The sequence below is a fragment of the Cervus canadensis genome, chromosome 4 (assembly GCF_019320065.1).
Source record: "Cervus canadensis isolate Bull #8, Minnesota chromosome 4, ASM1932006v1, whole genome shotgun sequence".
In the NCBI taxonomy this organism is placed as follows: Eukaryota; Metazoa; Chordata; class Mammalia; order Artiodactyla; family Cervidae; genus Cervus; species Cervus canadensis.
Window position 1 is genome coordinate 82,827,777 of NC_057389.1, and position 27,224 is coordinate 82,855,000.

Below are 27,224 nucleotides of genomic sequence, written 5' to 3' on the forward strand. Positions count from 1 at the left end.
AAAAAAAGAAAAAGCAATGTAAGTGAAAGTGTTAAAAGTGAGTCATATGCTTTGTTGCTAATTACAAGGAGAGAATACCCTGAAACACTGACATTTTAGATAAAAATGGCTGGATTTGCTAAAATGTCTGCTTCATTCTAGTCAAAGACATTTATAAGTGTCTTTACCTCCATTTATATTGCCTACATTTATATCTTACCTACAAAATATGAACGTATTTTTCATTCTTCTCTATTAAATTATTGTTTTTCCTAGAGCATGTTAGTTTTTCTTTCCTGGCTGTACAACCCCCACTTCCCCATCCGCCCTGCCTCTGTCACAAGCACCGCATTCTCAGGGCTGTAGTACAAACCCGTGTGCTATTTTTGTGACAAGACTGTGTGACCTGACATGAGAACTGGGAGAACTGGGCCAGTGAATGATTGCTGTGACATTAAGCACGTGCCAACTAATTTTTGGTCTTTTTCAATTCCACACGTTTGGGGCTCTAGCTGACCTGATTTAATCGCAATTCCAGTGACTCGATAGGCCAGTGAATGATTTTCCATTGTGCCCTGATTTGTTCACCTAAGACATAACTTTTGGAATAGTGGTGTAAGGCTGGAGAGTGTACCAGCAGGACCGCAGCGCCCGGACTTGCGGCTGGAGAGTGGAGCGTGTGGAGTCCCTGCAGCCGAACCTGCAGTTCTGGGATCAGCAGTCGAGAGCGCAAGTGTCCTGGGTAAACGCAACATTCCTGGGCTGGGGGAGGGCGTTGTTTTCTTCAAGTCTGAAATAAAAAGGTTTTACTGATAAACCATGTCAGGGACCAAAGACACTTCTTCAAACCCAGTCCACTTTGGAAGACAGAAAAGTCTCTCAAATTATTTTGTGTAAGAACTCCCTTTGAAGAAGAAAATAAGACCAACCCTCCTAAGAGCGAATAGTTAACCACTACACAGGTTGTTTTCTTGGGAATAAATCAAATAAAAAAACTGTGTTGACCCAAGCAGGGAGACATGTTAGGAAAAGTAAGTCACCATTGAAAAGATCTATGAGAGGAACCAGTAGCTGAGAGGACTTCAGAAAGAGAGAGAATGAGGGCAACATGAATGTCAGTCCGAGCTGAGGATGCTGAGAAAGGAAACCCTGCTGAGCGTGTGTGCAGACAGGGAGCATCCAAGATCAGCTTGTGTGGCTCCATCATTCCTAGTGTGATCCTAGGAGATGTGTGAGAAAGTCATTTCAGTTTTATGCTTTGACTTTGGTATGGATTCAGTGGCCCAATTCCTCGGCAAATGATGTTAAAAAATGTGTGTGAAGACCTTAGAAGCATCTCCTTAGAATTTCTTGGCTACACTCCTTCCATGGGAGTGTATTTTGCCCCCAGCTTCTGTCCTTTACCCTTCTATATCATTTTCATAGCAAACAGACTTTTGTTTCTCCTGTATTTTGGGAATTAAATGGATCAAAGATTAGAAAAAAATTCACATTTTAAAATAAGCATATGGATTTCCTACAGTTACTAATCATTTCATCTGTCCACATTTTCAAAAGTAGATTTAATAGGAAGGATTATCCCTTATTAATACAATGCCTTTTGATTTTTTTTTAATGAGTAGTTAACGTAAAATAAGATAAAATTGATTATTTGTACTGTCTTTTCTAGGCTAGGTTCTGAAGCAAGGGATTGTAATGGTCCCAGAAAACAATACAGAATATGTGAGAATCCACCTTGTCCTGCAGGTTTGCCTGGATTCAGAGACTGGCAATGTCAGGCCTATAGTGTTAGAACTTCGTACCCAAAGCATGCACTTCAGTGGCACGCTGTCATGGATGAAGGTATGACCAACCAGACCGCCACCGTCTTAATTAAGCAGAAGTCTAGGTTTGCAAAGTGCTTTACAATAATGGTAAATGTTGTTTTGTAGTTTATATTATAGGTATTTCAAAATTCTGCTTTTTCTGCCTTTATGACATGCCTCGGATGGCAAAGAATCTGCCTGCAACGTGGGAGGCCCACGTTCAATCCCTGGGTCGGGAAGATCCGCTGGAGGAGGGCATGGCAACCCACTCCAGTGTTCTAGCCCAGAGAGTCCCGTGGACAGAGGAGCCTGGCGGGCTACAGTCCATGGGGTCGCAAAGAGTCAGACTTGACTGAGTGACTAACACTTTTACTTTTGTGACATACAATAACCACAAGCACTAACTAAAACTATGTTTTTTTAAACATGGAGGTATTATTATACACAAACAATTTTAAAAGGGTGACAGTACAAAATGCTGGTTAGGATGAAGAGAAACGATCTCTCATGCGTTGCTGGTAAGGTAAAATGGTGCAGCCGCTCTGAAAATTAGCTTGGCAGTGTCTCAAATAACAGCATCACTTTAGAAAACGCAGTCATGGTTATTTATCTCAGAGAAATAAAAATTTACAACCACAAGAAAATGCTGTACATGAGCACACATAGCAGTTTTATTTTCAATAGCCAGAAACTTGAAGCAATCAAAAAGGTCTGAGTAGCTGCAGGATTAGCAAACAAAGGTTTATCCGTGCCGTAGGATGTTACACAGCAGTACGAGGAACACACTGTTAATGTACGCGGTGACCTGGTGGATGTCAGAGCGTTATGCAGAGTAGACAAGCCAATCTCAAAATGCCACATGCTGTATGATTCTTATTTTATAACATGCTTGAAATCACAATAGTATAGGGATGGAGAACAGATGAGCCGTTGCCGGGAGCTGGGGGTGGTGGTGGGAGAGGGACGGAGGCTCCTGTAGAGGGTGGCACAGGGCAGAACTCACGTTCAGTTGCTCAGCCATGTCCAACTCTTTGGAACCCTGTGGACTACTGTGTAGCCCACCAGGCTTCTCGTCCATGGGTTTTCCCAGGCAAGAATACTGGAGTGAGTGCCATTTCCTTTTCCAGGGGATCTTCCCGACTCAGGGATCCAACCTGAGTCTCTAGCATCTCCTGCATTGGCAGATGGATTCTTTACCATTGAGTCACCTGGGAAGCCCCAAATAGAGATCTTTATATAAAATGCAGATTGGTTCATATCGCTTTCCCACCTTAAGCATTTCAGGTCCTTCCCATAACTCTTCAGGTAAAAACCAAATTGCACAACATGGCATGCTCAACAAGACCTTCCTTTGTCCGATTCCTTCTCTTGTCTTCTGCCTCGTCTAAGACCTCACTCTCTTTCTCTTTGCACTCCAAATACTGCCTTTGTTCCACTGCTTCAAACATATCCTGCTTTCTTCCCCAACACATAGCTTCTAAATGTACTATTTCTTCGGTTGAGAGAAAATAATAACACAGTCTTCTAGTCCTACCATCCTTTTAATAAAAGTTAATTCTGTATTCACAGATGCTTTGACCACAAACTTTGGGTCCTCCCTTTCCTTTATGTTCTCTTTTACGATGCCTTTAAAATATCAGTAAAGTCACATTATTCCTGTCTTTAAAATACATCCATTATCTCATGATTGCCCAATATCTCCAGACCTTACCTCCTGATATAAGCCTCTGTGTCTTACCTCTGTGTTTATAGTAGGCGTCTAACTGGTCTCTATGTTTGTGTCCCCATATCTCCTTCAGTCTCAATCATGGCCAGAAGGATACATTTAAAATATCAGTCATGTCAAGTTATTCTTCCATTTTGAAAGCAACAGAACAAGTTTTCCCAACTCACTAAAGGTCCAAAGTCCTTCTAACAGCCTATGAGGGCCTTCCTCCCTGGCTTCCTGTTACACTCTTGCTGTCCTGACCATCACACCCTCCCACCCACACTGGCTCCCTTGCTCTCCCTATATTAAGTCCAGGGCTTTTCTGTCTTAGTGTCTTGGAAAGTATTGTTTTTGCTGGTGACTCCTTCCAGTCTTTTCTTAAATACTGACTCAATACTTTTCAATACCCTGCCTTATTCTTTTTTTCACATAACCTATAGTGATCTGTCATAATATTTTTATTAGTTTATGCTCCCCCAATAATGATTGTAAGAGTAAGACTTGTATTTTATGCATTTCTCTGTCTTTAGCTCTGTAAACAGTGCCTGAACAGAGTAGACAATAAATATTAAGTGAAAGGATAGTGTCTCTTATGGGAAGTGACCTATCCTGGTCCCTCTTCTCACTGAATGTTCCTTTTGGGATGATCTTACTTATTCACTAGGTTTTATTTATCATACAAATGCTAAAGGAACACAGGCATTTATCTCCAACCAGATCTGTCTGTCCTGAGCTCCTTAGCTGTTTACCTGTATGTTGCATGAACTTCTCACTTAACATCCCGTTCATCTCTAACTCAGCATGATTCAAGTTGAACATATCCCTTCCTCCGTTCCTGTCTCTCACTCCCACCATCTGCTCTTCTTACTATTCTCTCTCATGGAGAATAACATCATGCTTTGCCTCATTACCAAGCTCAGCTGAAATCCTTCTGCCTCAGTCTCCATCTGCCTGTAATCAATAAGCAAACCCCATTTGTCCAAACTTCTCTTTGTTTGCGAGCATCTTTGTTCGCGATTGCACCATCTCTGACCTGGATTCTTCGAACAGCTTTCTCACTGTTTCTCTGACTTTCCTCCAGCTCCTCCTCCTCCTTTCAGCCAGGCTGGTCTTTTTGAAGGTCAGAACTGTTGGTCAATGTGCCAATGAGTACCCTTCCATGAGTCCCGTTGCTGTCAGGACCAGTCTCAAACTTTATTGCCTGGTTCAGACGGCTGTTCTTATGGCCTGTCCCCTCTAACTTCTCTGGCCTCACTTCCATCTCCAGCACAACCAGGCTGAATTTCATTTCATCCCTCATATACATCATGTTTTCTTATTTCTGGACTTGTAAACATGCAAGTTTTTTGGCATGATATCCGTTCTTTCTCAAACTTTAACCTCTTTCCCCTTTTATTTACCTTGAAAACTTCTTCTGATTTTTTGGACTCAGTTTATGTCAAGTACTCCAGGAAAAAAGAATACCTTTGGTCTTCGATGTTGGATATGTATTTACCCCTTGCAAGTACTCCAGCAGACCATGTTGTCACAGATTTAAGTGTCTCTATTCCCACTGTTGTCTGTGCCTAGTGTACTGTCTGACAATTAGTAAGCTTCTGATGAATATTTGCTGCATAATATTTAAATATCTTGGGTTGACCAAAAAGTTCATTCTTGTTCCTGAACAAACTTTTTGGCCAGCCCAACAGTATTTTTCTTTGTAAAAATAAAATCAGTGTGACAATTCATGAAAATCATCATCTGATCTTGGGTTAATCCTGTCTCTGCCTCTAACTGGCTGTGTGATTTGATAATATTTAATTCATTTGAAACCTGTTTACCCATGTGAAATAAGAAACAAAAAACAGGTTCCTTCCAGATTAAAAAAAAAGGTGAGGGGGAAATTCCCTGGTGGTCAAGTAGTTAGGATTCTAAACTTCCACTGCACGGGACACAGGTTTAGTCCCTAGTTGGGGAGCTAAGATCCCACAAGCCAAGTGGTACAACCAAAAAAAAAAAAATCAGAGTTGTATGAGGATCAATTTAAAATATCAAACCTCTTATAAAGTGTTGTGTATCATCAGAATGATCTATAATAGATAATTATACCATTAGCAGGGTAGCACTTTTGATAATTTTGCAAAATGTACTAATCAAACACATCAGTCAGTCTATGATGAATAATACACAATGGTTTTTATGTATTAGAGCAGTATGGAAAAAAATGAAATATATAGGTCTTATAAAAATGCCCAAGTCTTTGGCACTTGAGTGTGGGAGTGGCCATCTCTGGCTAGAAGAATTAAATATAAGGTATCAATACAGTAGTGAACATTTATGTTTAGGGGGAAAAAAAAGATGCATGGCTTTAGCATTCAGGTATTTTGCATGCTCTGTGCTGAAATTTGGCTGATATCCATGTTTAATGCATATCTTGGAAAGGGTTGATCTCTTAAATCAAGACAGGGCCTGCCTGCCAAGTACTGGCATGTTACACGGATCACTATAATGTCACAGTCTCAAGGGTACACTCCAGGAAGGAAGATTGGTATCAAATGTTTATGTCATCTATAAAGCTAAAGTAAGTACAGTCAATTGACAGTGTGTTGTAAAAGGAGAAATACAAAGATTTTTATCTGATTTCATGCTTAGAATGTGAATGAAATTTTTTAGGCTAATTCCTTTCGACATTATTCATATATCTGGTTTGCTACTCTCTTCAATGAAGACTCCAGAAAGAGAATTATACACATACACACACACACACACATACACACACACATATATATTAGTATTAAAGTGTTGCAATTACAGCAACTGTTTTTAAGTCCAAAGATATGACATAGTAAGCAGTCATTGAATAAACATAACCTACTTTGAGGTGTGAGAGCACATTGAAATGCTTTATTGCAGCTTATAATGGCATCTTAAAGGAAAATTTCAAAACCATGCACATTAAAGGCCATGTTCCAACTCCCCAAAATTGTTCAGAGCAGTATTCAGAAGCCACATGTGAAAACTGTTTGAAATGTTCAATTCTGAAGGCTCATTTAACTGTCTGTCTTCTCTTTGCCAAGTGATACCCTGTTCCATGCCTCTGGCTGTTATTTGGTATTTATAGAATCCCATCAGCATACGTGGAACTTTACTGAAGACATAAGCAAAGATCAGTGTCAGAGACTGTAAACTATTTTCCATTCTATTTATATGAGCTTAATAAACAGTAAAGGGCCTGACTGGTGTCAAGCCAGTAGAGTAGTAATGTAGCCTGGAAATTGCTCTGAAGTTTCAGATTTGGATAATCTTACTACTGGTGTTACCAAATACTAGAGCTCCTCTGCAGAATACTTAGAAATAGAAACAGCACTTTAAAAAATATCATGCCACTCTTTGACTGAGCCTGAAAGTGAAGTTTTTTTTTACTCTAATCACCCTCCTTTATTGCTTAAGGAAGCTCTGAGGAAGATTGCCAGCCATTCAAGAATTCTTTACCTAGAACAGTGAGTCTCACCCTAGTCATCATACATCCCAACATGCTTTCTGAGTAAACAATAAAGAGGGTTGACTGCTAGCTGGCACTTCAGCAGGCATTCTAGTGCATGTTCTCATGGGACTGTACTGCATTTCTAAACATCCTCACAATGGAAAATCTTATAAGAATTGTTCATCTTAGAAGCTCTTCTTTCTCCCTTTAGTAATTTTTCTCTTAGAAATTGCCAAATACATAGGATTGAAAATTAGTGTATTGGAATTTTGAAGTAAGACGTCAAGAAAAGCTTCGTGAATAAAATAAATCTTAAATAAGCAGAAATTGGATATGTTCTTTATAATTAAAAGGGGTTCATGCCAAAAGATATAAGCAGAAAATGGGAGTGTGCAAAATATTTTTCACAAAGAATACTTGGTCTGTGTGTAGTAGAGATTTAGTGCCAAAAATAATAAGTGATACACTTAAAAATAATTTGAAGACACAATTCTTAAGAAGTAGGTTAATATTCATTGGGTACCTGTTTTTTCCCCAGGCATCATCTCATTTACTACTCATAATAACCCTCTAGTATTATCTACTCTAGTAGTACATTACTTATTTAACATATTATATTTTTTACTCAAAACTGTTTTGAAAAATAAAGCTTGAGATAAAAATACTTATGGATCAACTTTTGTTCATTTCTTTTTATCCACTCTGTATGTAGAAAAGCCATGTGCCTTATTTTGTTCTCCTGTTGGAAAAGAACAGCCTATTCTTCTATCAGAAAAAGTGTTGGATGGAACTTCTTGTGGATATCAGGGATTAGATGTCTGTGCAAATGGCAGGTGTCAGGTAAGACTTTCCATAAGGGTGAGTGTCTGCACTGAGGGAGGCTTGGGGGACCTTGGAGCAGCTTCACAGTATGCTGGAAAGATCTGTACTAAGATTCAAAAGATTTGAATGTAGTCCTGCCTCAACTGTAATCTTCAGCAAGTCTGATCAACTTTGAAGTCCATTCTTTAATCTGTATAGTGAAGGGTTCAGACTGGAAAATCTACAATGTCCATTTCTAGTTGAAAGAATCTGACATATTTATTCAATAATGTATGTATTACAAGCCTGAAATTATGACCCTTTGGGCATTTTATGTCAACATATTCCAGACCAAAAACTCAAGCACTGCAGTTTTCCATGTCTTGTGTCCAAGACTGAGCCATGTGGCAAAAACCTATAAAATCAGTCTTATTATTCATTAATGTTAAAATATTATCAATATTCTTGTATCAGCTGATTTTTAAATCTATATTTGATTTTTATTGTACTTAAACATTTCATTTGTCTTTTTGTTTTCTTTTTAAAAATAATTTCCATCTGTTATATGCATTTATGTGCTCTTCTTTATCATTAGAAAAATAGTCATTCTGTTCAAATAAATAGCATAGTGGAAAGATCAATGGCTAAAGCTCTGAATTTTGCCAGTTTCGGGTCTGCCGCTATCACAGTTGCCTTCCCCTGGATGATAAATATGCAGGAAATTTAATGCCAAGTGTTTTCATGATCAGTATGTATATAGAGGGGGAAGGAGGCAGGACTGGGCACGGGGAGCCGTTGGGCTGGCGCATCACAAGGCCTCAGCTAGCTTCGTGAGGGCGTTGTAGCTGGGGTGGCTCTTCAAAGGTGTCTCCATCGGGTGAGAGAAAACCAGACCTTTTTTTTTTTTTTTTTTTAAATTTTTTTATTAGTTGGAGGCTAATTACTTCACAACATTTCAGTGGGTTTTGTCATACATTGATATGAATCAGCCATAGATTTACACTTATTCCCCATCCCGATCCCCCCTCCCATCTCCCTCTCCACCCGATTCCTCTGGGTCTTCCCAGTGCACCAGGCCGGAGCACTTGTCTCATGCATCCCACCTGGGCTGGTGATCTGTTTCACCATAGATAGTATACATGCTGTTCTTTTGAAACATCCCACCCTCACCTTCTCCCACAGAGTTCAAAAAAGTCTGTTCTGTATTTCTGTGTCTCTTTTTCTGTTTTGCATATAGGGTTATCGTTACCATCTTTCTAAATTCCATATATATGTGTTAGTATGCTGTAATGTTCTTTATCTTTCTGGCTTACTTCACTCTGTATAAGGGGCTCCAGTTTCATCCATCTCATTAGGAGGCAAGGATATACAATGGAAAAAAGACAACCTCTTTAACAAGTGGTGCTGGGAAAACTGGTCAACCACTTGTAAAAGAATGAAACTAGAACACTTTCTAACACCATACACAAAAATAAACTCAAAATGGATTAAAGATCTAAATGTCAGACCAGAAACTATAAAACTCCTAGAGGAGAACATAGGCAAAACACTCTCCGACATAAATCACAGCAAGATCCTCTATGACCCACCTCCCAGAATATTGGAAATAAAAGCAAAAACTAAACAAATGGGATCTAATGAAACTTAAAAGCTTTTGCACTACAAAGGAAACTATAAGTAAGGTGAAAAGACAGCCGTCAGATTGGGAGAAAATAATAGCAAATGAAGAAACAGACAAAGGATTAATCTCAAAAATATACAAGGAACTCCTGCAGCTCAATTCCAGAAAAATAAATGACCCAATCAAAAAATGGGCCAGAGAACTAAACAGACATTTCTCCAAAGAAGACATACAGATGGCTAACAAACACATGAAAAGGTGCTCAAAACCAGACCTTTTTAACGCCTATTGTCTACTAGTGTTTGGATACAAGCTGCCCCAGGGGATGAGGGGGCTATGACCTTGGGAAAGGCAGTTTTCTTTAGGCTAGGCATTTTCTGAAAAGGGATGCAGGCTAAGAGCCATAAGCTGATGCATTTCCCAGGTGTGGGAGGAGGATGTGCATCCTTTAGTAATGAAAGAGGTATCTGAGTAGAGCAACACTCAGAATCCATGACAGCCACTAGGAAACTATTCTTGGGAAAATCACTTGAAATATGTGTACATCCATTAACTAATCTGTAAAATGAAATAGGCCAGTGGTCATTGACTTTTTTGTATAATACACGCCTCTGAGAATTTGATGAAAGTTTTGGTTTCTTCCTCTAAAAATGCATGCCTGACCACACAAGCACACACACACACACCAAAATTTGAAAACAGTTACAAACTATGGATGGATCAGTCTGTGGTCCAATCGAAGTATATAGACTTCTGGGTACAAACTTGGAAACAATCTGAAACTTAAATAGTTTACCAGCTCTTAGATTCTTTATTTTGCCAGCATGCTATAATGTTTAAAGCATAGAATCATGCGATATAATTGGATATAAGAAACAGTCTTATAATTACATATTAATTCCCTTTATTCTTTAACAGAATATGGCAGTAGCCTGGAATATATTTTTCATTTGTTTAAAAATCATTACAATTATTTACCTATAAACATTTGGTTTTCAGAGCTCTATGTTGTGCAGTTAAAACTTTCATCTTTATTTCATCATTTTATGTAAATGTCAGATTAGTATGACTTAAGTGAGTTTGTTTTTCAAAGAAAATTATTTTCCCAACTATATGCCAAATACAATAGCCCACATTGGTATGCTTTTCACTTAACATATTGTGTAAGCCAGACCTTTTATAGAGTCCCTAACTGGACATTAAAATAACAGCAACAACAAAACCAAATATTGTGTATTATGTGAGTCTGATGATTGTACTTAAAGTTCTGTGAAGTGGATTGTGACTTCTGATAGCTTTGGAATACGTCACCATTCTGGCTTTTAACTAAAATGCTTCATTCAGTCTTTTAATATAATTAAAAACATGCTTCCTTTTTTTCTTTCTGACAACTCTATATACTGGGTTTGGCTGGAGTGTTTTGTTTTATCCTAAAATATACAACATTGAAGTTGAAAGTAAATTTCTAAACTTGATAAGTAGACTAGGGAGAGCAATTGAAAATAGATAACTTTCTCCTGGTGACCCAATTGGCCTCCCTGGCATTTATATCCTGGAAAAGCATAAAGAAAGCGGTCTTCTGTATTATTGTGGTATTACCCTATCTTCAGCTACCAGCGTTACTTCAGGCACCTACCACCAGTTAAACAGTGTTGTCTTTCCCAAGACATTCATCCTCAATTTTTGGAGTTATATGGGCATATTTTGAAAAGTCTGGCTACTTGTGACTTCTGATTACAAAAATGTGGATTTTTTCATCCTTATTTTAAATATACATGTTGTTGAGCCATGACGTGATGTCTATCCCTGCCTTTTATTTTAGGTTTTAGAATCATATACTGTCCCAGTTACAAAGGTTACGAAAAGCTAGCAGACAACTGTCATTTATTCAATCATTTAACTACTATTTATTGAGTTTATTGTATTTACCAAGAAAGAAGCTAGGTGCTAAGGATAGAATAATAAAGGTGCTTTCTATCATTTCAAAACCACTCCAAACGCTCAGTTTCCCCTCACTGGTACATGAAGGGGAGATGTTTAACCCCGGGACACTCTGGTCTTTTCATGGCTCTTGCTTAGTGAACTCTTCCCATGGCTTTGTTGTATTTTGAGAATTTCCTGTGGTGGCCACCGCTTTCATCCAGAATCATTCTCTTTGTTTCTTCCCAAATAAGCTTTGATTCGCTGATCAGAGTTCACTACTGAATTGCTTTGACTACTTCTTGACACTGATATACCCCCCTTGACAAAAAGAAAGGATACTTTTTTTATGCAAGTTTAATGTGATTTTTGCTTTCTCGGGATATCCATCCTGCAGCTGTGTTTTCTAATCTGCTTCTTCCCCCACCCAACACCAACCACAGAAAAAGACCCTGGTTTTGTTTCTGTTTTGCCTGACATTTTAAAATTTTATTTAAGTAATTGTAACTTGTTATAAATGGATCTATCATCAGTCAGTTTTGCAGCTTCTTCTTGATCAGGGGTAATGGTATAATTCTACCATTTATTTTAGCTACCACCAACATATTAACTTATATCCTCTGAGTATGCACAACTTTGTAAAATATCATCTTTTCTGAATATCTGTGGGAGACCCACATTATTCACTAGAAAAGAGTCAATATTTTAATCTAAGAAGATGCATAGTTAACATAGTTAACATTAACATAGTTCTTCTGGGATCATATAAAATTAATTATCCCAGTTAATATTTTCTTATAGCAACCATAGGTTATAAGTAGTTCTTGCTCACTTGTGTTAAGATTCCAAAGAATGTGGGGAATAGAAATTTATTCATGAACTGTGATGAGTGTAAACATTTATGTTTGGTTTACACTAGTTAATATTTAATATTCAGCATTTATTCAGCAGCCTCTTTAGGAGTAAAGCCAACCGTATGGTGAAACCCATCTGTTCTGTGCTGAGTAGAATGAATTCGATCAGTCATGTCACATTTAGTAGAAATGTGATTTCTTTTGGGATTTATGTAAATTCCTTTTGTCTCAATAAGAGTTTTCCAAATTACTTTAGGATGTCATTTAATTTTTAATATAAGAAAATATACTTTTATCACTGTCCTACTATTTGGTCACTTTACAAATGATATTATTTGATATGAGCTTGCTATATTAGTTTGCACCAGCGAATGTGGAGTTTTACTAGTTTTTCAAATAAATATGTCTAGTTTGTAGACCAGGCTTGCTATATTAGTTTGCACCAGCAAATGTGGAGTTTTACTAGTTCGTCAAATAAATATGTCTATTGTAGACTAGGCTTGTCCTGAAGTAGTCGTTAAAAAAGAAAAAGCTCACTTTATGATGTACTGTCATTCTCTTGTTGCAGAAAGTTGGCTGTGATGGTTTATTAGGGTCTCTTGCAAGGGAAGATCATTGTGGTGTGTGCAATGGCAATGGAAAATCATGCAAAATCATTAAAGGAGATTTTAATCACACCAGAGGAGCAGGTGATTATTTTTTTTTTCAAAATTACTAATCCAAACAGTCTTTGGGGACAGAAATTACTTTGAACTTGACTTAGAAATCACGTTTCTGATTGTTGAAGACTTTTGTAATGGGTATTGAATGATTTTTCATGATGACATATAATACATGTGATATGAGCCAGAAATGCTAACAAGCCCATTTCCCAATACTGAGAATATGAAATCATCTGTTGTGCATTTAATAAATTGGAGCAGCAAGGGAATAATCTAATTTGCATTGGCTAATATTATCAGATTTCTACAGACCTTATCCTCCAATGCACGGTATTGATGTCTAACAGAGAATAATTATTTCTAACAGCCTGAAGCAACCATTGAGAGTATTAGTCTTCAGGTTTTCAGCTTTCCTTTTTTTCTTTTTTTAATTATTTTCTTAATCTGTTTACTAAGTTCAAAAGAAATACATTTTTGAAAGCAGAGTCTGTAGCAGTGTAGCATGTTGGAAACTATAACAGGAAATCAGAAGATGTGGGCTTATATTCCAGGTATATTAAGAGCAGGAACGCATATTTTCTTGTTTTCTTTCTTCATCTATAAACACTCATAGGGGATATGAGGATGAGCAGACAGTGAATGATCTATGTAGTGTGAATTTTAAAGTGATCCACAGCAAAAAGTGATATTATCTGTACTGAAATATAATGACTCACAAGTAAGCTTTATATACAGAAAATGCTTTAAACTCAAGCCTTCAAGTTTACTGGGAGGAAGCAAATATTTTATGTTTACATTAGTGTCTTACCTGGACATCTGTTTATTGAACTATCTTAGTATTTATGATAGATTTTCATTGTCATTTATATGTTTATACTACACACATTGACTTTTTTCCTGTTTTAAATTTCTTGTTCAGAAACTGAAAGATGTACCCCCAAAATATATATTTTAATATGAAGAATAAGCCATTTATATTTGAATAATCAGGAAAACTGAGTTCATGCTAGATTTTTTAAAAAGCCCCTAAGGAGAGAAAATTAGACACAGCCCTCAAATATATAACCTTTCTCTTGGCCCCAGCAGAATAAAAGATAAGTGAGCTTGAAGAACTTGAAGCCTAAAAATAACTAAGGCCCAGGGTAAATTGCAGATCAAAATCTCAATCTCCAAAGTTGTGAAAAAAAGGTGAGAGGTCCTGCAAGTCAAAATCTGTCAGACCTCATTTAGAAAAGTCAAGCAAAGCTGTAAAAGGCTCCCAGACTTCCAGCTAAGAAGTACAGTCATAATAAGCTTTTCAGCCTGATTGTGATGGGAGATGTTTTTCTCATGCAAAAGTTAAAATGATGTCTGAAGAGACTTAAAGATACTAGAACTTTTGAAGCCTATTCATGCATAATTGTTTACCAGCATAGAGACAGTTCACCGAGGAATACTGATGCATATTCACACTGGTAGTTTTTGTTTAGTAATAATAACAATTTTTCAACTAAACTTAGACAACAGAAATTGCAGTTAAAAACCAGTAATGCTGTTCATTCTGACTACAGTTAGATGAATATGTTCCTCCCCCCCCCCCATTTCTACTTCAAATCTCCTTTGTTTTTATTACACTTTTAATTTCTACTTTTGTTTTATTAGTTTCTAAATTATATTAACAACCTCTGATATTTGGAAGATATCTAAAATGCCTACAATATTGGGAATATCAGAGACTAATACTGTTATTTCCTTACAAAAATCTGTGGTGCTTGTAGTACTCTGCTAGTTTAACACTGTTCACAGAAGAAACTAGAATTCTTAACTTGAACCATAAGGCCTTGTGCGGTGGTGTTCCTACTTGTCTCTCTGGTATCAACTCTGCCAAGGTCACTTTCCTACTCTAAGCTGCAACCAATAGATTTGTTACAGGTGCTCAAGCTGACCATGCTCTCTCTAGCACCTTGCATTTAAAAATATTGTTCTCTTAGCTTTGCCTGGTTGTTGTTGTTCAGTCGCTAAGTCATGTCCGACTCTGCGACCTCATGAACTGTAGCACGCCAGGCTTCCTTGTCCTTCTCTATGTTCCTGAGTTTGCTCAAACTCGTCTATTGAGTCAGTGATGCCACTTGACCATCTCATCCTCTGTCCCTCCCTTTTCCTCTTGTTCTCAATCTTTCCCAGCATCAGAGTCTTTTCCAATAAATGAGTCGGCTCTTCACATCAGGTGGTCAAAGTATTGGCACCTCAGCATCAGTCTTTCCAATGAATGAATATTCAGGGTTGATTTCCTTTAGGATTGACTGGTTTGATCTTCTTGCTGTCCAAGGGACTCTAAATCAAGAGTCTTCTCCAGCACTATAATTCAAAAGCATCACTTCTTTGGTGCTCATCCTTCTTTATGGCCCAACTCTCACATCCGTACATGACTACTGGAAAAACCATAGCTTTGACTGTATGGACCTTTGTTGGCAAAGTGACGTCTCTGCTTTTTAATAAGCTATCTAGATTTGTCATAGCTTTTCTTCCAAGGACCAAGCATCGTTTAGCATTCAGGTCTCAGTTCAGATGTCACTTCTTCAATGAAGTGTTCCCTGAACAACTTCCACCTCCTATCTCTCTGTATGGATACCCTACTGGTATCCATAGAGTTGAGTTGTATGGTAATTTTGTAATTTTACACACTTTGATCTTTCCTTTCCTACTATACTTTAAAGATCAGTGAGGAAAAATATCATGGCTATTTTTTGTTCAATATCCTAGTCCTAATGACCAACATAGTGTGTGATTCATTAACATTTGTTAGCATAATGAATAATGAAACATTACATCATTAAGAACTTAAAAAACAAAAATCTGTATGAGTCTTTAATTATGCTGTGGGCTTCATCTACTTGTGACTTTAGGAATGCTGTATTCATTTCTCTTGAGACAATTTTATCCTTATGGTTTATGGACTTCCTAGAATTTCTTGAAGGAATTGCAGCCCTATTTTGGTCCACTTGGCCATACGCACTGTATATATTGTATGAGTAACACTTGTGCAGACACATGTGGGTGTTTTCAGTCCCGGTGCTCTATTTAGAGTTTGCTAAATCATTTTCGTTGGAGCTAGAAAATCAACTTAAGAGAATTTTTGTTCCTTAGCACATATATAATGTATTTCATTTTAATTTGCCTGGACAGGGGTTGATTTGTTAAGGGATTTTTAAAGGTAAATTGTATATTTTGCCACTTGTGGAACTATATTGTTATCAATTTACATTTAGAAGAGAGTGGGTCTAAAATCTGCAATTCTTAGTACAAGAGATGATGACACTAATCCAGTACAAGAAATGCATGCTCTTAGACTTTTTATTTGTATGTTTGCCACAGCAATAAGAGAGTCATAGTGTCATGTATTCTACTCTGTGAAATAGTAATAGTGGGCTCTAGCTGTAATCAGACAGATCTGAGTTCAAAGCTTGCGTCGGCTAATTACTGACAAGGCAGTCTTGAAAAAGGCAAGTTTTGTTTCCTCTACCTTTATTTTCCAATCTATTAAATATCTACCTTGGATGATACCATTATGGATGAATGAAATAATTTGTATTCACTATCTACAGTTGTGACTAGCACATAGCAATTGTTCAAAATATAGCATTTATCATTGTTACTACCATGGAGATAATGATTACCTTGGGCATTTTAAGATGGCCAATTAAGAATGGGATCTTTGATTATGAAAGACATTCCTATGTATGTACAATGCATACTGTCCGATGTGAGGATCAAGTTTATGACCTTGACATCATAGTCTTTATTTCAGCTTCTGAGCTCAGTCATAGCCACTTGTATATTCACTTCTTTTAAAAATATGCAGTCTCAGTTGTGCTAAATAGCTTATTTACTGAAAAATATCTAGAGCCCCAGACTTTAGCTATCCCTTATCAAATGTCTTTGTTTAGTATTTTCTTTCCTCTCTTTCTTCTTTAAGTGCAATCTAACTCACCTGTCCTCCAAGCTGTTTCTATTGAATAGCAGAGAATTGCTCTGGATATAACTATAAACTTATATATAACTGTTGTCCTAAAATACAACATACCTCTGGGTTTACTGCTAAACTCAAATAGGAATTTACAGTTACTGCCTCTACTTTTCTGTATCTTCTCTTCATTTTTAACAATCCTGAAATTTATCATCTTCTCCAAACACCTTAATTTGCTCAGAGATGAATAGTTACCTCTTGCTTGTGACATCTGGTGGACTCCCCTTAGTCACCTTTCTCTTTGATGTCTGTACAGGTTTTTGTAACACGACTCTTCTTAAAATATTCTAATCTATAAGATCTCACTATACCAAAATAGCCAGATTTCTACTTTCTTGGGAATCTTTCCTTTTTTTTCTTTTCAGTCTTTCTGTTAAAAACCGTAGCTGTCTCCAAGATTAAGTCCTTGACTTCTTCCATCTCTCAGTTTTCTCCATTTACTCCTGTGCCTTCAATTACTGCCTCACAAAGGGAAGGGAAGCCTGACCTTACCCTGCAGTTCCAGATACTGCATATTTTATTTTTTATTAGTGTGTTATACTGTTCTGTTGAGTACAAACTGCAAAACTTGTCAGATTATTACCCAAACTGGACTTTCATGCTTTTATAAATGATGACTGCATTCTCACATAAGTAATAATAAAACATTGTGTTCAGTGTTTATGTCCTCACTTTCTGCAGGTTCTCAAACTCAGAATTTTTTTTTTTTTCCTTTACAATGCCTTCTAGATTTTCTGCCTTAGCCTCTAGCACTCCTGGATTTTTACACTGGCCTCCTGATACAGCTTTCCACAGCTGTATCACTGAGGCTTTTCCAAACTATCAGATAAAACCTCTCCAAACCAGTATCTAATTACTATATTCCTTGCTGTAGAATGTTCAGTAGCTTCAAGTGGTATATTCAGTGTCCTGGGCATGCATTTAAATTCTCTTAATATAGCCATCTTCTTACACCTTCTCATTCTGTCAGAGTTATTTTTTGTGGCACAAAAAAAATCACTTACCGTGTTACTTTTCTCTACATATGGTGAACTCACTCTTTTTTATATACAGTTGACTCTCAAATAACTGCATGAGTCCACTTACATATGGATTTTTTTTAATAGTAAATACTACAGTACACACAATCTGCAGTTTTTAAGTCTTCAGATGTAGAACCACAGATACAAAGGATCCACATATACAGAAGGTCCACTACTTATTACACTCAGATTTTTTACTACAGGGCAGATCAGCACTCTTAACTCATGCATTGTTTAAGGGTCACTTGTATATCCAAATCCTATCCATTCTTCAAAGACAGTTAATCTTTTTGCTTCTTTATGAAGCTTTCCTTGACTATATGAAATGTTCACTTCTCTGAACCATTGTGATTCCTGCTGGTGCCAGTGTTACTCAGATATCAGTAATATATAGAACCACTTAAAAGGGGGGGGCGGGAATCCCATTTTTGATTTAAAATAGCAGCAAAACTTCAGAGTGGTGATGTGATCAGAGAAGGGGGATGGTTTAAACAACTTTAATTTACTTTCTTCATTGGGAAATTAGCCATTTTATTTTTAATATGATCTTCTAGGCTTAATTTTGGAAGCTATATGTAACTCATTTTTATGTAAGATATTTGTGTCTTATCTTTCCAATTTGATTCTAAGCTCGTTGAGTACAGAAGTCATCTTACCTCATTTCTGTATGCAAATAGGAAGTGTTTGTTTCTATTTCCATTGCTGCATGCTGCGTTCATGTAACAAAATGGAAGTACTTGTATGATTTAGTATTACTAAAAATTTATTCTTCATTGGAAATGCTGATTTGAAAAGCACAGACCTCTAATCCCAGGCATTGCCACCAGGTGGGGTGTCTGCTACCTCTTGGTAAACAGCAAATAATTGTCAACAGTTTCAGGAATTTGCATAATTAATCAATAGGAGACAACTCTGGGATTAGCTATTATACCTCTTTATCAGTAGCTTTGAAAATTAGATTTTTATTAGAGCTATGTGTAGCTATACAGAAATACTGAGAAGAGTATTTAATGTTTTAATATAATTTTAAAACAGAACTATTCACCCAAAAGTTGGCATCTGCTCAGTCTCTGTTCTACACCAAATGAAGTCTTGATTTTGACTTTTTGTGCGCACTTTTTCTTCTATCCAACTTCATCTTACCCTCTTGTTTCACTTCAGGCATTACATTCCTAACCACTGCTAAAGAGTATTTCCTAAAAAATACCTAATTGTATCTTGCTCCTAGCCCTCTGATCCCTTACAGGGTGACATCAGATTGCCTGGTGTGGCCTTACTTATCATTTTACTTAATTATCTTATTATCTTACTTGTCTCCAGCTCAAGTTTCAAAACCCTTTGTTCATCTCCCAGGGAAGGTTGGTCTTTCTTGCCCAGCACTCAGTGGTTTCAGGGACACACACCCACCATCTCTATGCCCTCCAGCTGTTTCCTCCTCCGTACGCTTCCTGATTTACAGGAGTTCAGTGAGCAGAACTTAAGTAAATTTGCTCCGTTCCAGGATTCACTGTGTTTCTAACCAAGCTACCCATTTTGCTTTTTCTCGCCTTATAATTCATAAGCTGTTGGGAAGCTTTTTAACATAGAATACAGTCACCCATTGGCTCATGATAGGTTTGTATTCTCAGTGTTGCTCCCAAAAACTTCTCAACTTGAATTTATGACAGCTTTTATAGATAGTTTTTTTCTTTATATAGGTGTTGAAATCTCACATTGAAAGCCAAAACCAACAGAACAATAGGGAAAGTCAGTGAGAAAAAAGAATTAGGAGAAACTCAAGATGTATTTCATGTTTTATTGACTTTTTCAGGTTATGTAGAAGTGCTGGTGATACCTGCTGGAGCAAGAAGAATCAAAGTTGTGGAAGAAAAGCCAGCACACAGCTATTTAGGTAACCTGTGTTAGAGACACAGAGCCCATCCAGGTTCGAGCTTAGCTGCCTTGCCCTGGGAGTTCTGTGATGACCAGAACGTCAGTGTGTTTCTAGTTACATGTATGAATTTCCCAGAAAGCACCTCTTGTCAAGTAGGGACTTTGTTCCTTCCCTCCCAGGGATTTCCCTGGAGCAAAAGCAATGTGGTTGACTATGCATTTTTTGGCAGCAGAGGCCGGGGGGAGTTATTAATTACTTCTTCATGTTAGTCCACATTAAGGAGCAAATACTCATTGGAGGATTTGGATATGTTTTATTTCATATACATATATATATTTCACATATGCATACACATAAATATACACATATCCGTGTTTGTTGCATGTGCAAATGCATACATAGATGTGTATGTGTGTGTGTATTTGCTGATTGCTCTGTAATTTGGAAATCTTGTGGGATTCTTAAAAAAAATTCTATGTACTAAGAGGACTTGATCTTTTAATGGAAGACAGTGAGTCCCTTGGACTGCAGGGAGATCCAACCAGTCCATCCTAAAGAAGATCAGTCCTGGGTGTTCATTGGAAGGACTGATGTTGAAGCTGAAACTCCAATACTTTGGCCACCTGATGTGAAGAGCTGACTCATTTCAAAAGACCCTGATACTGGGAAAGATTGAGGGCAGGAAGAGAAGGGGATGACAGAGGATGAGATGATTGGATGGCATCACCGACTCAATGGACATGGGTTTGGGTGGACTCCAGGACTTGGTGATGGACAGGGAGGCTTGGCGTGCTGTGGTTCATGAGGTTGCAAAGAGTCGGACACGACTGAGCGACTGAACTAACTGTGCTCTCTTTTGCCTCACTTCAAGTGTACACATCTATGAAGAAAGTTTTTGTTTTTAATTTTGAAATAGAAAAGTTGGCTTACAATATTTCGTTAGTTTCAGGTGTACTACATAGTGCTGACATATGCATACATTATGAAATGGTCACCACAATAAGTCTAGTAACCATCTGTCCCCAAACAAAGTTATTACAATGTTATTGATCATATTCCTTATACTATATATTATACGACCTGCATTGCGTATTTCATCACTGGAGCTTTCACCTATATCATGTACCCACTACCTCCTCCCTCTGACAGTCACCCCTTTGCTCTCTGTATCTAAGAGTTTCTTTTTATTTTGATTTGTTTGCTTGTTTTCATTTTTTAAATTCCTCATGTATGTGAGATCATACAGTATTTGTCTTTCCTTGATCTGACTTATTTCATTTACCATAGTATCCTCTAGATCAAAATATTCGTTGCAGATGGCAAGATTTCTTTTTTTTTTTTTGGATGATTAATAGTCCATTGTGTATATAAACCACATTGAAATACTTTCCCACACCATATACAGAAATAAACTCAAAATGGATTAAAGTTTTAAATTTAAGACCTGAAACAATAAAATTCCAAAAAGAAAACATAGGTAGTAGTTCTTTGACAGCAGTCTTAACAATATACATATATATATATTTTGATTTGTCTACCTAGGCAAGGCAAATGAAAGCAAAATAACCAAATGGGACTATGTCAAACTAAAACCTGTTAACAAATGACAGGTTCTGTTTTCTTTATGTATTCGTCTATCATTGGACACTTAGACGAATGAACGCTTCTATATCTTGACTATTGTAAATAATGCCACACTGAACATCAGGGTGCCTATCTCTTTTTGAATTAGTACTTTTGTTTTCTTTGAGTTAATACCTAGGAGCGAAATTGCTGGATCATATGGAAGTTCTGTGTTTAACTTTCTAAGAAATCTCCCTACTACCTTCCATAGTGACCACACCAATTACACTCCCACCAACAATATAAGAGGATTTTCTTTTTTCCACATACTGCCAACACTTGTTTTTGTCTTTTTAATGATAAACATTCTGACAGTTGTGAGGTGATATCTCATCATGGTTTTGATTTTCATTCTCCTGATGATTATTAATTCTGAGCATCTTTTTATATATCTGTTGACTATCAGAAAGTCTTTGAAAAAAATTTCTCTTCAGAGCCTCTGCCCACTTTTTAATTGGATTGTTTAGGAATTTTTGATGTTGATTGTATGAGTACTTTGTATATTTTGGATATTAACTTCTTACAGGATATATTGTTTGCAAATATATTCTCCCATTCAGTAAGCTGCCTTTTCATTTGTTGACAGATTTTTAGTTTGACATATTCCCATTTGGTTATTTTTGCTCTTGTTTGCCTTGCCTGAGTAGACAAAAAAAGTATTGCTAAAACTGCTGTCAAAGAGCATACTACCTGTACTTGTTTCTAGAAATTTTGTCGTTTCAGGTCTTAAATTTAAAATTTTGATCCACTTTGAGTTTATTTCTGTATATGGTGTAGGAAAGTAGTTGAGTTTGATTGTTACGCATGTAGTTGTCCAGTTTTCCCAACACCATTTGTAGAAGAGCTGTCCTTCCTCAATGTATATTCTTGTCTCCTTTGTCATAGGTTAATTAACCATAAAAACATTAATTTATTTCTGGTCTTTCAGTTCTATTCTATTGATCAGTGTCTGTCTTTCTCCATGTTTGGTACCAGACTTAATTACTGCTGCTTTGTAGTATCATTTAAAATGAGGGTATGTGTGATACCTACCGTTTTATTCCTCTCTTTCAAGATTGCTTTGGCTATTCAGGGGCTTTTTGTTTCCAAATAAATTTTAGAATTATTTGTCCAAATTCTCTGGAAAGTGCAAGCAGTATTTTGATAAGGGTTGCAATAAATTTGTAGGTTGCCTTAAGTGGTATGGTCATTGTAACAATAAAAATTCTTCCAATTTATGAGTTCAGTATATCTTTCCATCACCTTTTGTTGTCTTCAGTTTCTTTTTTGTTGTTTTTTTTTTTTTTTTTCAGTTTCTTTCATTAATGCCATATAGTCTTCCAATATAAGTCTTGTACCTTCTTAGTTAGATTTACCCTTAAATATTTTATTCTTTTTGATATAATTATAAATGGAACTGTTTTCTTATTTTCCTTTTCTGATGATTCATTACTAGTATTTAGAAGTGCAGCAGATTTCTGTATATTGATTTTGTATCCTGCTACTTTTCTGAATTCATGTATTAGTTCTAATAGTATTTTGGTGGCATCTTTAGGATTTTTTGCATATAGTATCATGTCATATGCAAAGAGTGATAGTTTTACTTCTTTCTTCCAGTTTGGATTGTTTTTCTTTGTTTTTCTTGTCTGATTATTGTGGCTAGAACTTCCCATACTATGTTGAATGAACATGGTGAGAGTAGGCATCCTTATCCTGTTCCTGATTTTAGAGGAAACGCTTTCACCTATTGAAAGCATTGATGTAAGATGTTGACTGTGCTTTTGTCATATCTGGCCTTATTAAATATCGAGGTATATGTCTTCTATTTCCACATCGTTAAAAGCTTTTTTATTCTAAATAAATGTTGATTTTGTCAAAATGTTTTCTGCATCTTTAGAGATGACCTTTATTTTTTAATTGTTCACTTTGTTTACCTGGCATATCACATTGATTTGTGTATTGCACTATCCTTTGACCTCTGAGATGGACCTAACTTAATCATGATGTAGCGATCCTTTTAATGTATTGTTGAATTTTATTTTCTAGTATTTTTTTTGAAGATTTTTGGATCTATGTTCATCAGGAATATTGACTTGTAATTTTCTTTTCCTGTCTTGTCTTTTGTCTAATTTTGGTATCAGGGTGATACTTGCCTCATGGAATGAATTTTGAAATATTCCTTCCTCTTAAATTTTGGGGAATAGTTTGAGAAGGATAAATGTAAACTCTTCTTTAAATATTAGATGAATTTACCTGTGAAACTATCTGGTCCTTGAGTCTTGTTTATTGGGAATTTTCTGATTAATGAATCAATTTCATTACTGGGAATTGGTCTTTCATACTCTCTATTTCTTCCTGATTCAGTCTTGGGACATTGCATATTTCTAGGAATTTATTCATTATTTGCAGGTTATCCAATTTTTTGTATATAGTTATTCATACTAATCTCTTATGATCCTCTGTATTTTGTGGTGTTGATTGTAACTTTTTTTTTTTCATTGCTGATTTTATTTCTTTGTGCGCTTGAGAAAATATTTTTAAATTTTTAAGTATTGCTTCTGGAAAAAATTGTATCAGCTATTTTACTTAGCCCAATTAATAATGTTTAAATACATGATAGAAAGTAGTATATTGTCAAAATCTATATTGCTTATAAATTAATATTTCAAGCTAATTAAGTCATGTAAAATTCTCTTTGATAGTCATGGCATTCACTGACATCTAATATTACACATGTGGCAAAAAGGCTATTCTTCCAGAATTTAACATCATATTTATATTGTCTTTTTTCAAATTATTATATTTTTAGCTTATATTGGAGTGGGGCTTCCCAGGTGGCTCTGGTGGTAAAGAATCTGCCTACCAATGCAGGAGATGTAAGAGATGCAATTTCAATCCTTGAGTTGGTTAAGTCTCCTGGAGGAGGGCATGGCAACCTAGTCCAATATTCTTACCTGGAGTATCCCATGGACAGAGGAGCCTGGCAAGTTATGGTTCATAGGGTCACAAAGAGACATGACTGACGCTGCTTAGCACAACACACACAGCACATAGTTGATTTACAATGTTGTGTTAGTTTCAGATACACAGCAAAGTGATTCAGTCATATTTAACCTTTTTCAGATTTCTTTTCCATTGACGTTATTATGGAATATTGAGTAGAGGTCCCTATGGTATCCAGTAGGTACTTATTGATTATGTATTTTATATAATAGTGTATGTTTTAATAGCAACCTCCTAATTTATAGTTCCCTTCCACCTTTTCACTTTGGTAAATGTTAAGTTTGTTTTCTAAGTCTGTGAGTCTGTTTCTGTTTTCTAAATAAATTTATTTGTATCATTTTCTTAGATTCCACATATAAATGATATCACATCATATTCGTCTTTGTCTGACATACTTCATTTAGTATGATAATCTCTAGGTCCATCTGTGTTGCTACAAATAGCATTATTTCACTCTTTTTGATGGCTGAGTAATACTCCACTGTATACATGTACCACATCATCTTTAATCATTCATCTGTCAGTGCACTTTTATGCTGCTTCCATATCTTGGCTGTGATAAATAGTGCTGCAGTGAATGTCAGGGTGAATGTGTCTTCTCACATTCTGGTTTTCTCCAGATACATGCCCAGAAATGGAATTGCAGGATCATATGATAGCTCTGTTTTTAGTTTTTTAAGGAACCTCCATACTGTTCTCCAAAGTGGATATACCAGTTTACATTCCCACCAACAATGTAAAAGTGCTCCCTTTTCTGCATGCCTTCTCCAGCACTTAGCTGTTTGTAGATTTTTTGATGACGGCCATTTTGACTGATGTGAGGTGATAACTCACTATAGTTTTGATTTGCATTTCTCTAATAATTAATGATTTTGAACATCTTTTCATTTGTTTTCTGGCCATCTATTTGTTTTCTCTGGAGAAATCTCTATTTAGATCTTACGCCCATATTTTGACTTTTTTTATATTGAGCAACATGAACTGTTTGCATAATTTGAAAATTAATCCCTTGTAAATCACACCATTTGCAAATATTTTCTCCCATTCTGTCGGCTGTCTTTTTTTTTTATGATTTCCACTTTTAAGTTTAATTAGGTTTATTTTTGTTTTTATTTTCATTAATCTAGAAGGTGAATCCAATAAGATGTTGCTGCAATTTATTTCAAAGAGTGTACTGCATATATTTTCCTCTAAGAGTTCTATAGTATCCAGTCTTACATTTAGGTCTTTAATCCATTTTGAGTTTATTTTTGTATCTGGTGTTAGAGAATGGCTACTCAGTTACCTGTTGTTGTTTAGTAGCATATTATTTAGCCTCCATATATTTGTGGTTTTTACACTTTTTTCTTGTAATTTATTCCTTATCACATAGTGTTGTGGTTGAAATAGATGCTTCATATGATTTCAGTTTTCTTAAATTTACCCAGGCTTGCTTTGTAGCCCAACAAGTGGTCAATCCTGGAGAACATTCCATGTGCATGCGAGAAGAATGTATATTTTGCTGCTTTTGGATGGACTGTTTTATATCAGTTAAGTCTATTCAGTCTATTCTGTCATTTAAGGCCTATGTTTCCTTATTGGTTTTCTCCCTTGATGATCTGTCCATTTATATAAATGAGGTGTTAAAGTCCCCCACTATTATTGTGTTACTGTCAGTTTCCCCTTTTATGACTATTGTTGTTCAGTCGCTCAGTCGTGTCCGACTCTGCGACCGCATGAACTGCAGCACACCAGGCTTCCCTATCTTCACCATCTCCAGGAGCTTGCTCAAACTCATGTCCACTGAGTTGGTGATGCCATCCAACCATCTTGTCCTCTGTCATCACCTTCTCCTCCTGCCTTCAGTCTTTCCCAGCATCAGGTTCTTTTCTAATGAGTCAGCTCTTCGTATCAGGTGATCAAAGTATTGGAGCTTCAGCTTCAGCATCAGTCCTTCCAATGAATGTTCAGGATTCATTTCCTTTAGAATTGGCTGGTTTGATCTCCTTGCAGTTCAAGGGACTCTCAAGAGTCTTCTCCAATACCACAGTTCAAAAGCATCAATTCTTCGACACTCAACCTTCTTTATAGTCCCAGCTCTCACATATATACATGACTACTAGAAAGACCATAGCTTTGGTTATACGGACCTTTGTCGGCAAAGAAATGTCTCTGCTTTTTAATATGCTGTCTGGGTTTGTCATAGCTTTGACTGTTAGTGGTTGCCTTATATATTGAGCTGCTCCTATGTTGGGTGCATATATATGTTTACAATGGTTATATGTTCTTGAATTAATCCCTTGATGATTATCTAGTTTCCTTTTTATCTCTTGTAACAGCCTTCATTTTAAAGTCTATTTTCTCCTATATGAGTGTTGCTACTCCAGCCAAGAGTCGACTCATTGGAAAAGACCCTGATGCTGGGAGGGACTGGGGGCAGGAGGAGAAGGGGACGACAGAGGATGAGGTGGCTGGATGGCATCACTGACTTGATGGGCATGAGTTTGAGTAAACTCTGGGAGTTGGTGATGGACAGGGAGGCCTTGTGTGCTGCGATTCATGGGGTCGCAAAGAGTCGGACACGACTGAGCAACTGAACTGAACTCCAGTTTTCCTTTTTTTTTTTTGTCTCTCCTCAACAGATCAAGGTCAGCAAATGCCCTCTTTTGTTGGATTCTCAGTCTCCACATAATTTCCCAATGTTTCCATGCTGTGGGGCTCAAGCCTGGGCCCTGCTGTATTCTCTGATATACTGTCTCTCTGAGGAATCACTTTGGCTTCATTCTTTACATTTTTATTTGATGTAAATTATCAAATTTTCATGTATACCTCAGAAATAATGTCTAAATCAAAAGCTTTTCATCTGTGCAGAAACCTCTTTTTTAGTTTTCCCATTATAGTAAATGTCAATGTATCAGTGTCCTAT

At 36.7% G+C, this 27,224-nt stretch overlaps 1 protein-coding gene across 2 annotated transcripts in view; it reads left to right on the plus strand.

Annotated features, from left to right (window-relative positions):
- ADAMTS19 (ADAM metallopeptidase with thrombospondin type 1 motif 19) overlaps positions 1-27,224 on the plus strand; it is a 261,654-nt gene that overhangs the window by 175,598 nt on the left and 58,832 nt on the right. For both annotated transcript variants that reach the window (XM_043465964.1, XM_043465966.1), the window contains 5 exons: positions 591-721; positions 1,649-1,821; positions 7,668-7,795; positions 12,720-12,840; positions 19,652-19,732. In XM_043465964.1, coding sequence (XP_043321899.1) covers positions 591-721; positions 1,649-1,821; positions 7,668-7,795; positions 12,720-12,840; positions 19,652-19,732 — 634 coding nt within the window. The remainder of the gene's footprint in view (positions 1-590; positions 722-1,648; positions 1,822-7,667; positions 7,796-12,719; positions 12,841-19,651; positions 19,733-27,224) is intronic.